This window comes from Cornus florida, unplaced genomic scaffold, assembly GCF_030987335.1.
Source record: "Cornus florida cultivar Cherokee Brave unplaced genomic scaffold, ASM3098733v1 CherokeeBrave_3.0.0_Hap2_Chr09, whole genome shotgun sequence".
NCBI classification, from domain to species: domain Eukaryota; kingdom Viridiplantae; phylum Streptophyta; class Magnoliopsida; order Cornales; family Cornaceae; genus Cornus; species Cornus florida.
Window position 1 is genome coordinate 48,571,517 of NW_026775579.1, and position 14,885 is coordinate 48,586,401.

The 14,885-nt window shown below is 33.6% G+C and overlaps 1 protein-coding gene across 6 annotated transcripts; it reads left to right on the forward strand.

The window, feature by feature from the left end:
• The first annotated feature begins 221 nt into the window (after positions 1 to 221).
• LOC132273847 (uncharacterized) lies at positions 222 to 14,204 on the forward strand. 6 transcript variants are annotated; one of them, XM_059774931.1, is made up of 14 exons: positions 222 to 998; positions 2,570 to 2,658; positions 7,990 to 8,130; positions 9,517 to 10,131; positions 10,222 to 10,401; positions 10,543 to 11,024; positions 11,114 to 11,198; positions 11,276 to 11,356; positions 11,429 to 11,548; positions 11,647 to 11,787; positions 11,926 to 12,008; positions 12,085 to 12,169; positions 13,637 to 13,759; positions 13,841 to 14,203. In XM_059774931.1, exons 4-13 carry the CDS (start codon positions 9,517 to 9,519, stop codon positions 13,751 to 13,753), a joined length of 1,989 nt encoding a protein of 662 aa, XP_059630914.1. In that variant the 5' UTR covers positions 222 to 998; positions 2,570 to 2,658; positions 7,990 to 8,130; the 3' UTR covers positions 13,754 to 13,759; positions 13,841 to 14,203. The 6 variants fall into 6 exon arrangements, with proteins under 6 accessions (XP_059630914.1, XP_059630915.1, XP_059630918.1 ...); XM_059774932.1 differs by lacking the exon at positions 2,570 to 2,658; XM_059774933.1 differs by lacking the exons at positions 222 to 998; positions 2,570 to 2,658 and having other exon boundaries at positions 7,430 to 8,130; positions 13,866 to 14,204.
• The last annotated feature ends 681 nt before the right edge of the window (positions 14,205 to 14,885 follow it).

The window sequence follows — 14,885 nt, forward strand, 5'->3', positions numbered from 1 at the left end:
ATTGCCCTAATTCGTTCGGTAAATACGATCTTCTTTGGCCCTAAAAATAAAATTCTCTCATTCGCTGCTCTCTCTCATCGCTGCTCTCTCTCTCTCTCTTTCTCCACGACTCTTTCTAAGCCGGTCCCTCCACCCTCTCTCTCTAGCTTTATCGCTGTAGGAATTGAGAAACCCAGCTCAATTTTCAGTCCAGCTACAATGGGCTCAGAAGAAGGATCAAGGGTTCTCGGTGAGCTTCAAACCATACATTTGTCAGTGCATTTTCATTGTTTCAGTTGAATTTTTCTTGTTTTCTTTTTTCAGCTGTAAATTTGGATTGAGTTATGATGATTTGGTGTTTCTTAAGCTTTTTTGTTGTAATGGTTCTTGTTTTTGTGTTTTCTTCTTATTGTAGGCTATTGGGTTTTCTAAAATTAGGGTTTTCTTCCTATTGTAGGCTATTGGGTTTTGTAAAATTAGGGTTTTCTTCCTATTGTAGGCTATTGGGTTTTCTAAAAATAAATATAGAAACTACACAACAGGAGCCAGCTGCAACTCCTTTTTTTTTTTCACTCAATTTAATAGGAAAAATGTAGAGAGCGTGATTTTACATCATGGATCGCTGGCACTTATAAAATGTTTTACATAGCACTTGAAAAACAAGAGTTCAAATTTGAGGAGTTGTCACTTAAGAAGCAAGGAATTACTCTTATCGTGCACTATGGTTGGTGTCTCTCAAATTCGTTGTGAATCAGTTGCTCTGTTTCCAATTTATTTTAATTTTAATTTTTTTTTTAAAAGAAATTGTCACTAAAATTTTCTTACTTCATCATCAATCAATTGCACAGAGCACCATCACATCAATCACTACAGACTCAACTGATTGATTTAACTGTCTAACAAGCTATTGGTTGTTTGTGAATAGGCGAGTAATGGTGAGGAGCCAATGAAGCTGAAGCTATATTCTTCCTGGGGGAGCTCTTGCTCTTGCCGTGTTCGTATCGCTCTCAACTTCAAAGGTCTCTCTCACTCTACTACTTTCGCTCTCTAAATTTTGATCAGTCAATTTCTTCTGCCGGTTTCACTTTCTAAAACCCTGATTTTTTATTTGATTTTAGTTAAAAAAAAATTTTTTTTGTTAATTATTGACCATTAGTTATCGCCTCTTTCAACATAGATCTCAAATATGAGTACAAAGCAGTTGATGTCATGAAATGAGAACATTTAGTCCTGGTGAGAACATACATGGTGTCTCAAGAAATTTCTTGTAGTATTTAGGCTTATTTATATGATGATAAAGTATGATATTTATAATAATTAACATATTGGGTGTCTGGCATTAATGTTACACTATGGACATTCAAACTTCAGAATTCATTTTTTGTTCACACATTATGATCAGTAACTTTTGTTGGTGGTGGATAATTTATCAAAGAAAGTTACTTTCAGCTGGAAATAGACATCAATTTAAAGGAGAAGTCACCCTCTCTTGAAAAGAGTCATAAGCTCTCTTCACTGGCTATTGGATTGAGAAAAATATCGTAATTTGTGAATGTAAAAACACAGTCTGAGAATCTTATATCAGTCCTATCCATAAAGAGAATTCATGGCTCTTGTCAACTGGAGATCTTTGGATAGCTTTACTATTAATTTAAAAGGTTTATTTGGAAATGCAGAAATGTAACACTAATTTCATAAGTTAGTGTTTGTCTTAACTTTTTGATCCATTTCATGCATCTAATAAGTGAAAACAAAATAGAAACTTGATTATTATCTATTGCTTGTAATATTATATATATATTCAGTTTGGCTTTATAAAATAGAGTCTTGAACGGTCGTTGCAATTTAATCATTGGCCTAAAAGTTTTTGGGACTCTAGCTCCATATTCTTTTTTGGTAGTCTTTATATATCTTGTTAATGTGTTATCTGTTTTTTGAGTATAGAATATTTAAATATCTTGTCAATATCTTGCTATTGTAGGCTATTGGGTTTTCTAAAAAGAAAGATAGAAACTATTAGATATAAGGGGACTACACAAAAGGAGCCGGCCGCAACTCCTTTTTTTTTCACTCAATTTAATAGGAAAAATGTAGAGAGCGTGATTTTACGGGTTGGATCGCTGGCACTTATAAAATGTTTTACATTGCAATTGAAAAACAAGAGTTAAAATTTGAGGAGTAGTCACTTAAGAAGCAAGGAATTACTCTTATCGTGCTCGTATCATACTCTTTAAATACTAACCAATATGTGTTCCTTACTTTTTAAACTTAGTGCTTTCTAGACAGTGGCTTTAAATTGAATGTACCCACTAAATGGTTGATTTGTTAAAATAAGCTATATCCTATTATGCACTAAAATAATTGGATTGGTTATGTACTTTCTGCTACAATGGTTTTCACATAACATAATTGTCTGTGTTCGATGATTAACACTCGCAATCAGCATCTTTCTTGAGCCTCTTTGTTCTTTTGAAAGAATATTCTTTGAGCATTTGACTTGACCAATATATGAAAAATGATATATCTCAAATTTCTGTTGTTTCGAGACAGGAAACCTTCACTGACTTCAATTTTTTGTAAATAATGACAGGATAAGTTCTCATCTATTGAAGATAAAGTGGAAGTTGTTATTAAGATTTTTTAAATTGATGTCATTCCTGTTATTGTGAACTTCAGAAGGTTAGTTTCTATAATCCTCTTAAGAATGTATAATCCTCTGAAAAATACCCCTGCACACTATCATACTCTTTAGGATATATAATCGAAATCGTTATAAATTATAGGGATTATTACACATAAATGGACTTAGGGTATCATATTTACTAAGAGATTGAGTCAAAGTCCCATAGTTTCTTTAAAATGGGTTTGACCCAAAAGCTGAGGTGGCACATGAAAAAATACTGTTTGATATTTCTGTTGCCTAAAATACCCTTCTTCCTATTTTATGTGTTGCCTAAAATGCCCTTTTCTACACTTGCCTAATTTCAAGCCCTAATGCCTTTCATATTCCATTCGGTGTAACCCTCTCTCACGACTCTTTCTCCCTCACTTGTTTCCTGCGATACAGATACAATCTGCCATGGCACGAACAATCTTCGATCTGCTAAAGGGAAATCAAATACTCAGGCTCAACGGTTCCTCTTTCCCTCTTTGCTGAAACCCTAACCTTTCTCTTCCTAATTTCTGGTGTAACGGCAATAACTGGACGGTTGCAAACAATTGGGGTTTTTTACCGTCATCTCAGCCTCCGGTCACGTTATAACTCTTGAAATAGGTACTTTGACCTAATTAGAGCCCTAATGCTCTTTCATATTTCTATTTGTGCAGACCCTTCTCTCTCCCATTCTCAAATGAGACCTAGCCCTCACTCTATTGAATCCATCAATGAAAGCCTAACCCTTTCTAAGCACTGATATAACTTTGCCTCAATCACAAAGGCTGATTGTTTGAAGCTTTGTCTTTTGCAAGTTTCACCTTCAGAGGAAAATCGCCCAGGTACTGGCCTTGTTCTCCTTTCTTCCTTTTCTAAACATTCATTGATCTTTATTATTCTGCTTTCTTCCTTCTCTGAACTCTCATCAATTTTCTAATTTTTTCTTCAATCGCAGAAGTTATTTCTTCAAGCATAGGGATAAGCCCTAACCCTTTCTAACCCGGGTACTATTTTCCAATTTCCTCTTTCATCTCTGCCTTCCCCTAGAAAGTTGTAGAGTCTCTCTGTAAATGATACTATGTGTTGAAAATTTTAATCAATTAAGTTGTTGTTACTTTCTGCTGACATGATTTCAATTCATGTGTTGTTTACATATTCACTAGATTTGAGGATTCATATGCTGTAAGCTGTGTTTTTCTGTCTTATGAAGTTGCTGGTTTTTTTTTATTCTCTTTTATTTATTTATTTTTTTAATAGAAGAATGATTCAGTTTTATCCTTTTTGGTTTTGGTTGTGCTACTGCTCCAATTCGGTGCATACTAATTTGCAATAAAAAGTGGAACTAAACTTTCTTGTTTCTCCAAAGATAAGATTAGAGGATTTTTTTTACTTTAAAAAAAAAAGATAAAAAAATATTAGAGGATTTTTCAAAATAACTGCATACCAGTAATACTGGTAATTTCTTTGTAGTCTCATTGTAAATATGACTATGATTACTATTGATAACTCCTCTGTTCATGGTAGGTGTGATGGCAATACAATTATTGGTTATATATTATGCAAGGAAGTAAATAAGTCAAATCCAAAAGTTAAGGGAAAAATAACTGTGATGTTAATGAGTTCTCATTGGGAAACACTTGCAACTAATCATGCAGAATTTCATAAAGTTGTGGTAAATCTCAAATTTCTGTTGTTTCGAGACAGGAAACCTTCACTGACTTCAATTTTTTGTAGATAATGACAGGATAAGTTCTCAGCTAGTGAAGATAAAGTGGAAGTTGTTATTAAGATTTTTTAAACTGATGTCATTCCTGTTCTTGTGAACTTTAGAAGGTTAGGTTCTATAATCCTCTTAAGAATATAATCGAAATCACTATAAATTATATTAACCCAAAAAGACAATCAGAGCTACTTCACCAAAAACCCATAAGCCTGAACTCTCTTCAAGGACTTCACAACTGTGACTAGTACCATGTGATGAGAGGTTATATACAAATTTATAAACTCAATCTACCATATAGCACAAATCCATGTATAATGGGTAAGGCAGTCAAGTAGTTCCTAATATAGTAGTAGTTATGTAAGGAAAAAGCTCTTCAATATTGGTATGTATAGAAGAGACTACGTACCTATGCTATGTCTGACTGTGTAGTTAAAAGTGCTATTTTATAGCCAGAAGTTAGACACATACGCGATAACTAAGTGGTTGCCATAGGGAATATCGGAAAGAAGTAGTACCTTAATCTGCTACAAAATAAGGAACTACGGCTACAAAATATTTGCTACAAGATATGGAGTATATATGTATTGGCTACTAACTACCTCCTGGGACATAATATGCACTACCTCCAATAATGATACTAACATTATATTTCTTCAATTATTTGGTACAATTTCAAGAATCTTGTTTAGTCACTTTTGTTTTTTTAGATAATTACTCCAAAAATATTATTTTTAAGTTTTCTAGTTAAGTTTAATGGTGGTTAATAGCATGCTTTTTACATACGTGCTTTAATTTTGGTGAGAAGGTGAATATAATGATTATGGAAGTATCAACTAGGTATAATCTCTTATATAGGAATAAGTAGTTGATATATTCTACCAACAATTGCAGTTATCTTATACAATAAATGTGTTAATTATTTCATCTTTGTCTTAGTTTTGCATCTTTAATCTTATGACTTTACTTCTCAATTATTAGGGATTAGATTCCATATTATGCCTATTTGATTACTGAAATGTCACAATTTTCTCCCCTTACCAGAAACATATGCATACTAAAGATTTCTTTCTATTAAAATGTTGAATTCCAAGCGAATAATGTACTTCTTTTGTAGATTTTATACCTCAAGTTGCTAAAATTTTGTTCCAGACATTCCATCAAGCTAAAGTACAATTATTTCTAATAACGTAACAGTAGAAGTGCATGTTATTCCCAGCCATGAAAATAGTATTTTCTCTCTATTTTTTTTTCCTTGGCAAACTAGAAGGAGAAAGGACTCGAACACAGGAAGCTGGCCACTCTATCAATTAGGCCACTGGGTGATACTCTTTTCTCTATAGAATGAACAAGTTGACTGAAAAATAATTTAGGATAAGTAGATTATTGTTGATTAATTAATCTCATTTTGTTGGATTTGTCTTACTAATAATGGTGTCTATGCAAAATTTCATTTTGTAGCATATGTGGATGATGTTTCTTTGTGTATGTTGAGAATTAACAATGTAGGACAAAGGGCTAGCTATGTCATTAAATTTGTTTGGTAGAAGGCATGGACTTTGGTATTGATCATCCCAATCTTTTATAAAAGTTTAAGTCATTGCTTGGACTTTTTAAGTTAAGATGTAGGTTAAATTAGGCTAGAACACAACAATTTTGAACTGTCTATTATTTGGTAGCAGAGAAAATAAGGAAAGAAGAAAAACTTTAAGATTAACAAGTTTCTATAAAGGAGTAGAATTGTTACAAGATTCCATGTTTCCTAATTTCTTCTTGTTTTCCCAATTTCTTGGCAACCAAACATAGGATAAAGTATAAGGACTTAGGAAAAGATTGGTTGAATGGACTTGTATCCAAATTTTCAGATTTTCCAATAGTTATTAGGAAGCCTTTTTATGCATAATGTACAGTTTATTGCAAATTTCAATCACTTGTGAAAGTAGTACAGCAATTATTGAACCTTTTTTTACTATTTCGTTGTTATTATTGTATATATGTTTGAATATTGTTGATGTAGCAAGTCTCATGATTGTTTTTTCCTTTATACCTTATGTGGATACATAATTTGAAACTTTGAACTAGCATTTAGAGACATCGTAGAGCATTCCTTGGCAGATTATCCTGTTAATTTAAGTTTTTCATGCGTTTCACCTATCTTTTAGATTTGATATTCATTTGTTTACAGAAAAAGAAGTCAATGGTCCAAATTTAATCAACAATTAAAACTAAGAATCTACAGTCACACAGACACATTTTCTCAATCTTTTGCTCCAACAGTGAGAAGTTGCAAAGCATGACGCGCGTATTTTATTTTGACTAACAATTATGATAACAAGGCTCCAAATTTCCCATCCTCCAGAACTTCTTAAGAACTCAATTCATTTATGCGAACCGAGCTGAGTAATTGGTTTATTTGAGTGAGTCAAGTTTGATCACAACTGTTTAAAAATTAACCAAGCTCAAACTAAGCTCAGACACTGCTTCTAACCAGCCAAGCTGAGCATAAGCTCTATAAAGTTGGCTTGACTCAGCTTGTTTACAGCCTACGAAATGGCTGATCTCATACTTAAATATGTCTCCTTATAGTGGCCAGTTTAAGCTTTCACCATGTCACCTGACCCCTTTTTTTTATCAAATATATATATATATATATATATATATATATAAAGTAGCATTTTGAATACTAAAGAGTTGAACTATCACAAAAATATACTAGGCCATGTAGAAATTCCCACGTCTTGAAGAACCGGCTGGCTGGTGATTGTCCCTTCCACTTCCAAAACCTTTTCTCCTTTTGCTGATCGAAATGCAGAAAGGAGAGATGACCCTGATTGGGTCTTCAATTTTCTTATTGCCCTTTAAGAAAGACAAAAAAATAACTCCACTAGAAGTTGGATTTGATGTGACCTTATTTATAAATTCATTATAGGATAAATTATTTATGCTTGAAACTTGAACGGAGACTCAAGAAAACGTCATCAGAATATCTCCCATCAGTTAACTGGACTCATGTACACATATTTTTCTGAAAGTAACATGTATGTATGAGATTTGTCAAACCACCAAATTACAAATTCTGAGTTTCAACAAGAGTATATCTAAAGAAAACAAGGGTTGAAGTAGTTTTTAGTTTAGCATACAGTTGCCAGTTTGAAGAGAGCCTTGCATTCCTAAGCATGCTAACTCTATTTTCTTTCATTAATTCTTTCTTTATTTCTTTGTTTCTGATGCACACTTTCTTATTTCTTTACACTTAGAATAGCCTTCCTTAATTTACAATTATAGTAACATAAAAGCTAAAGCATGTGGTTCCTATTTTGTAGCATAACTACTGCATAAGACTCAGCTTAAATGAAGACTGGACTTATAAATTTGAATATCTGTGTCATGTTCGATTTTCTATTAATAGTTAATAAGTTGGTGTATATGTCTTAAGATGACTGTTCGTGTTCATTCTAGCTTCTCGTGTTTATGGTTATCTTGTTCTGAGATTTGTAACTGTAATTCTTGTTTTGCAAACTAAATCCTATTTGGTGAAAATTTTTATGATCTTTTTTATATACTTTTTTTTTTATTTATGAATTTTAGTTATAAATATTTGTGAAGATAATGACTGAAACAGGATCTCCCTTTGCAGGATTTGAAAGACTAATTGGTAAATTTGGGTTGAACTTTAGTCTTGAACAAGCTGAAGGCCCTTATTGTGGATTATAATTTTTACAATTGCAGCACCCTACGGTCTTACCATATTTTAGAGTGCTTTCATCACTTCATACTGGTAAGTCATATCTTTAATTATTTAAATATATATATATATTTTTTATTCCAGTTTTTTTCATGCTAATAATAAATTGGATGTTAACCGCATGAAGCATAAATCTGTCAATTAAGACAGGCACCCAATTGTATATGAAACAAAGTACAATATAAAGTAACAAAATTTATTAATATATAAACAACAAAATTTTCATTTTTTTATTTTTTTATTTTCTTTTGTGTGTGTGTTTTTGTGTTTGAAGGTTGAAAGATTTGTGTAGTTATTCAGTTGTAGAAGCAACAAAAACACTTCCAGTGCTTCCCAAAAATAAAAATCATCATTATCATGGTGTTGTCATAAAACTTTATTTGAAAAAGGATAATTCTTAACTTATTTATTTGACTCGAGAAACTGATGTTATTAATATTTGTGGGCCAATTTGGGTGCTTAATTGGTAATTGATTGTGTGTTTGAATTTTGAATGTCCTAGATTCAAAGGGGGAAGCCACATAAACTTGCACTGAGAATGGCATAGACTTTATAAGTTGTAACCTTCCAGCACAAAATGAGTAGTTGGTAGTCCAAAACTCCTCAATTAAAGGATCACAGTGCTGCTTATTCAGTCTATTAGACAATAATAACACTCCCAAATATCTAATTGGGAGGGTCCTAATAGAGAAATTAAGCTTTCTGAGAATTAGGTTTTGAGTAGCAGTCTCTATACCAGATCAGAATATGACACCTCTTTGCATTATTTGGAATCAAGCTAGAAATAGAAGTTAAAACTAAATTGAGCTATTGATTCTGTCAGTATTTTAACAGATTCAACATCCCAGCTGCGATTAACATAAGATCATCAACAAAAAGGTCCATTACTTATCCTCTGAGCTGAGCATTTCCAATGGTAATCGAAACCCCCTAGAGTTATTCTCTAATTAAAAATACGAGGTAGAACCTTCATTCCTATAACAAATGGTATGAGGACATTGGATCCTTCCTCCTTCCCTTATTAGGTAAACCATACAACCATTAACATCCAAGGAAAAGAACTTTTCAACAATTTCAATAAAAGAAATAAAAATAAAAACTGTAAGTGTTTTTTTTTTTTCCTTTTATCTATTCGATTGGGTTAAGTGATGCTTTATATATGCTTATTTTTGTGTGTTTACCTATCATTAACGTGCTTAGTTGGATTAATTCCGAAGAATGTGTATTGAATTAATGAATTAGGAATATATGAGTACTCCCAAGTGCCTTTGTAAGCTAGCAGATTTGAGATTGAATCTTTTCAACATGTAATGTGTAGAAGTGCAAATTGGTAAATTTAAGTTGGACTGTTATGTCCATATATGTGCTCTATCCTTCCTTTTTGTATCTAATGTGCCTGTGTTGGTAATTTATTTGTAGATGTTGAATACCCGGTGTTCTCCAAATAAATTCAAGGAAACGGTTTGCAATTTAAGTGAAGACAAAAAGGTTGCCGTACAAGAGATTGGGTTTGGGTCCCTTTTAGACATCGAGTGTACCATTTTGAAGCGCAACCTGTGCTTATGGTTGGTAGAACACTTTGACCCTAGAACATCTCATCTCACCCTTGAATCTGGCGCTCGGATCCATGTTACGCCAAGTGACGTTGAAGAGGTACTTGGCCTACCCTCGGGAAGAGGAGAAGATGTGCCAAATTATATTGTACAAAGTGTGCATTGGTTAGAAAATGGCATTTTTTTAAAGGACGGTGTAATAGAAGTGCCAAACTTAGTGCATCAATTAGACGTTCTTCCTGTTGGGGATGACTTCAAGAGGGCTTTTGTCCTTTTCGCTTGCGGATCACTTCTAGCACCCATATCGAAAAATGAGACAAGCAAAAGGTTATTGGCAGCGGTTGACAATGTGGATGCTATTAAATCGTATAATTGGGGGAAGTTTGTTTTAGATTGGTTGAAAAAAGGAATTGCGTCCTATAAAGGAAAGGAAGGAAGAGAAGGTTGTACATACATACATGGATGCTTGTTCTTTCTCATGGTATGTTCTAAGATATAATATTTGTAATGTGTCTATCATTTTATTTTAAATAGCTATAATGTCATTATCATAATGGCTTATATGTTGTAGCTTTTCTACCTACACCGTGTGGATGTCAATGGACCAAAACCGAAGCCTGAGATGTCATGCGTACGTGGATGGACCAACAAATTAATAGGCGAGAGGTTGAATTTGGAGAAGCATAAATATAATGGTTTCGGCTTCGGTGAGGTAAAGTTTACAACTGATACATCTGAAGATGCCGATAAGGTAATCACGTCAATTATGGCTTTTTATAATTGGTACTAAATATACGGTTATATTTGCATATTCATAATTACTTGGAACTCTACGGTTACATTTATATATTAACTGATATATATATTTATTAAACTTGTTTAAAATTGTTAGGAGTTGGCATATGAAATTATTAAAGTTGTTAAGAAATGGAAGCAACGGCACAATGTAGGCCAAGGCAGGGGGTCGAGATCCTCAGAACCCAGTTCATCCACACGACAACCTAACCCATCTTCGCAATTGTTTGCACAACACAATCCGATTGAGGAGGAAGATGAATCCCACATACCAGTGGAGGAGGAATTCGAAACCTCCACAAGACAAGCAAACTCACCCTGGCAATCTTTTACAAAACACGATCCCATGGAGGAGGAAGGAGAAATCCCCGCACCAATGGAGGAGGAAGTGGGAACCTCCACAGCAATGGAAGAGGAGCGTGATGTGCAGGAAGCAGTGATCCCTTTATTACGTGTTATAAAGCCTGGGCGCCATAAGGGATCACCTTGGGTTGAAATGAAGGTCAACCGATTGCGTGTCCTTCGTCCAGAAGCAAAGGCAGTCATCTCATATGCCATGGATGAGAGCAGAAATGATGAGTGAGAAATTATATAAATAATTTCTTATTTGCTCTATATTTACTTACTTTCTATGCTCAAACACTTAATATGTTATTGTTTAATTATAGTGAAATGCTGGTGAACATAAATGATATTTTCCTCACAAGAAAAGAGATGAGAACAATCTCTTACAATCATTGGATATCAAATATGGTATGTTCACTTAAAGTTCATTGATTTTTCAAACCAATCACACGCATGCATTAATGGTTTAAATGTGATCATTGTAGGTGGTTGAAGTCTATTGCCAAATGCTCCAGCTGAAACAAAAGCGTAGAGGAACCAAATTTTTCTTTCCGCCTTCGATTGGGGTAACAAATTCTTCTATCTATAGTGAATGTTTGTTTGACACATATTAGGTTATCAATTGTGTGCATTTTCAGATTGAACTTTCCAAGATACCTTCAAAAGTGGTTGATAGGAAAGGTAAAATACAAGCAGTTTGGAACAACTATAAAAGGATAAGGAATGTCGATGATAACAAAGTTTGCCAATTCAATATGGTAATATTTATCGCTTGCAAACATAAATAATTATTATACTTTTATCAAAAAAATATGATTCTAAAAGTAATTAAATTTTTACATTGTTAAATATGCAGCTTTTCTTTCCAATACTTGTAAATGAGAAACATTGGTGCTTGTATGTCTTTAACATTTGCGATAGTCGTATGGATGTGTTGGATTCAAACAAACATTCTTCGCATGATAAGCGTACTCCAGACAAGATGTCAAAAGATTTGGTAAACGCTTATTACATATGAGCTCATTTTTTTGATTATGTATTCATTTACTGTTAAATTAAGACGGTAAAGTATACAAGTTGAAGAACGTGGTACTGAATTTTTTACTCTAATCATTTATATATTGTGCATTTGTAGGTAATGTTGGTTGAGGTATTCACCGGAAGAGATCTACAAAACTTCATATACAATGTGCCCAACGTACCTCAACAGCCCGATAGGTAATTTTATCACTTAATGTTCCTAGTTTGGTGTACTGATTATGTTCACAATTATAATTAACAGATACCTAAACAGTCTTTTATTCAGTGATAGTTGTGGTGCTTTCATGTTGGACTTCATGGAGAAATGGGATGGTTCACTCAGTCACCCAAAAGAGAAGGTGAAGCCCAATTCTATTTTTTACATGGGTCTTATTTATTTTTTTCCCCGAATGAAGAAATTACCGAATTACTAAATCACACAATCTCCTCGATACTCTTCGTTAATCATTTAATTCTCTGTTTTCTTCTAAACCATTGGTGCATTGTTAATCTAAGCACCCACTGGTCATTAGTCTTCAAAGGAAGAAATGGGTCTTGCCTTTAAAGGTTTCAAAAAATATATTTGTAAAACTGATCCACATTCCTACATACTTTTGTTCAAGGGTTGAAACTGGAGGGTCTTCAATTCCAATACATGCAAACATAATTTAAAAAATTAATGCAACCACAAAATGCATCCACTATAACGTTTTCCTTCCTCTTCACTGCACTCCCCATTCTGTTTTTACACGTTTTCCAGCTTATACCTTTCTTTTTTCTTTTTGCATCTTTTAAACCCATGTTTGTGTGCAAGTACTTTGCTTTCCGATCTCTCCCCGCTAGGCTGCAATGTCGTAGTGTCAATAGCGGGAAGACCAGGGGACTATGGCACGTGTTGAAACAAAGAGAGCGGTAAGCAACCCCTTTAGGCAACAAAATTTTCAACCTTAGAACCCCCTAATGCAGTATACCCTTAATGTGTGCCATTTTTTTGAAAGAGAAAGCATCCAGCTCTAGTGAGTTTTAATCTAACATGAAGTAAGCAACAGTACTCCCTTGTAATGAATGATATAGAAAATGTTTGACATCCACTGTATAATGGGTCCTATCGAGTAGAAACCAGCTTTGCTAGATGAGGTTTAAATGAATAACATATTCTTAAATATTTTCAGACAGTTTTTCATTGTCAAAGAATTCAGTATGAGATCAGTAGCTTAAATCATTAGTCAACCTTGTTTTTCCTACATCACCTAACCAATTAGATACGCAAATACTGGACTCATGTCATTTTAAATGAACATATTGCAGTTAATATGGTCACTTCACTGTACTTAGTGGTGCTCATTAAAAATGAACCGAACACAAAAGATACTGAAACTACGACATATTGAAATGAATGATTAAAAAATTTCAAAATAAATAGTCACTTTAAGATTACTTTTGGAATGTCAGAAAAAAGGTGTGTGCCATTGAGTGTTTGGAATCAGTAAAAAGGGATAACTATTTTGGGACAGGGAGATCTTTCGTATTATTAGATTTGTTTTGGTTTTGTTTATGTTCTGTCTCTGTGCTGATCTGACCAAATTGCTAACATATTTCCCAAGGATGAAGCTACCTGTTTATGCAATATTTCACATATAAAAGTTTAGTATCACCGAGATTTTATGCATATGCCAAATTCAACATTGTTGAAAAAGTTTTCTTTATCAAATATATAGTTTCTGCAACACTAGATTCCTATCTATTTACACTTATATGTATTCACGCATGAAGTCCATTTCCCAATCCTATATTCATGATTTGTCTTTACCTGGTTTAATTTGCAGGTGGATGTTGATAGATTACGTGCAATTATTGCTTCAAATTTGCTTTCAGATGACAATAACACAATGAAGGATTTTGTAAAGAACAAAGCACTTTATCCATTTGGTCAAGCATGTTGATTTCAAGTAAGCTTCCATCAGCTTACTTGTGGTTAGTAATTTTTTTTTTATTTTTTATTTTTATGATTCTAACATCACCTCCATCAGCTAACAAGGTACCATTTACCTCAAGGAACCTCACATACCAGTATTTGCCCAGTTGGAAGCTAGAGGAAGTGGGATAGGACGATCGTTGAATTTTCTAAAAAGTGGTACCTGAAATGATGTGGGATATGGGACATTTGTATTGTTGAATAGTGTCATTTTTTTTTCATGTATTTTGCACTCTGTTGGTGTTAGCTATTTTTAAAGTTTTAAAGAATAGTAGCTTTGCAACTTTTGATTGTGGATTAGGTTGGTATATTTTTGCAACTATTGTATGGCTTATTATATTGGCATCTACCTTACATGAAATCAAATGAAGTTGCTCTTTTGGGTTCTCAGGAATTAGTATTGTATGGCTTATTATATTAGGGTCTCAATGAAATTTCTTTCACTACTATATTAATGTACTAATTTCAAATTTGATGGAGTTTAAAACTGAAGCAGTTTATAATGAATGAAAAATTGGTTTGGATCTTCCTTGGTTCCATGGTGTCGATAAATGGATAGTTTAATGAATGAAAAATTGGTTTGGATCTTCCTTAGAGAAAACGTGGTACCTTGACGCCAAAAAGAAGTACCTTCAGTTCAAAAAACGTGGTCCCTTTGGGAAAAAAGTAGTACCTTTACAAAAGGTACCAATTTTTGCAATTGAATATGGTATTACACCCCACATCGCTAATTAAGTTGCACATTACATCCACAAACAGTTCCATTAGCGCCATGAATAAGTGTTTAGAGAAAACGTGGTACCTTGACGCCCAAAATGAGTACCTTCAGTTCAAAAACGGGGTACCTTTGGAAAAAAAGTGGTACCTTCGCAAAAGGAATTTATTTTTGCAGTTGAAAACGTGGTTTTATACCCCATACCGCTAATTAGGTTGCACATTACATCCATAAATAAGTGGTACCTTTAGTTCAATAACATGGTACCTTTGGAAAAAAAGTGGTACCTTTGCAAAAGAGATTTATTTTTGCAATTGAAAATGGTATTGCACCCCACACCGCTAATTTTCTTGCACATTACATCCACAAATAGCTCCATTAGCGC

Coding starts and splice junctions, on each gene's coding strand:
- LOC132273847 (XM_059774931.1), top strand. CDS start 9,517: ATGTTGAATACCCGGTGTTCTCCAAATAAATTCAAGGAAACGGTTTGC. Junction 10,132..10,221: donor GATGCTTGTTCTTTCTCATG/GTATGTTCTAAG, acceptor TATATGTTGTAG/CTTTTCTACCTACACCGTGT. Junction 11,357..11,428: donor TCTTTCCGCCTTCGATTGGG/GTAACAAATTCT, acceptor GTGCATTTTCAG/ATTGAACTTTCCAAGATACC.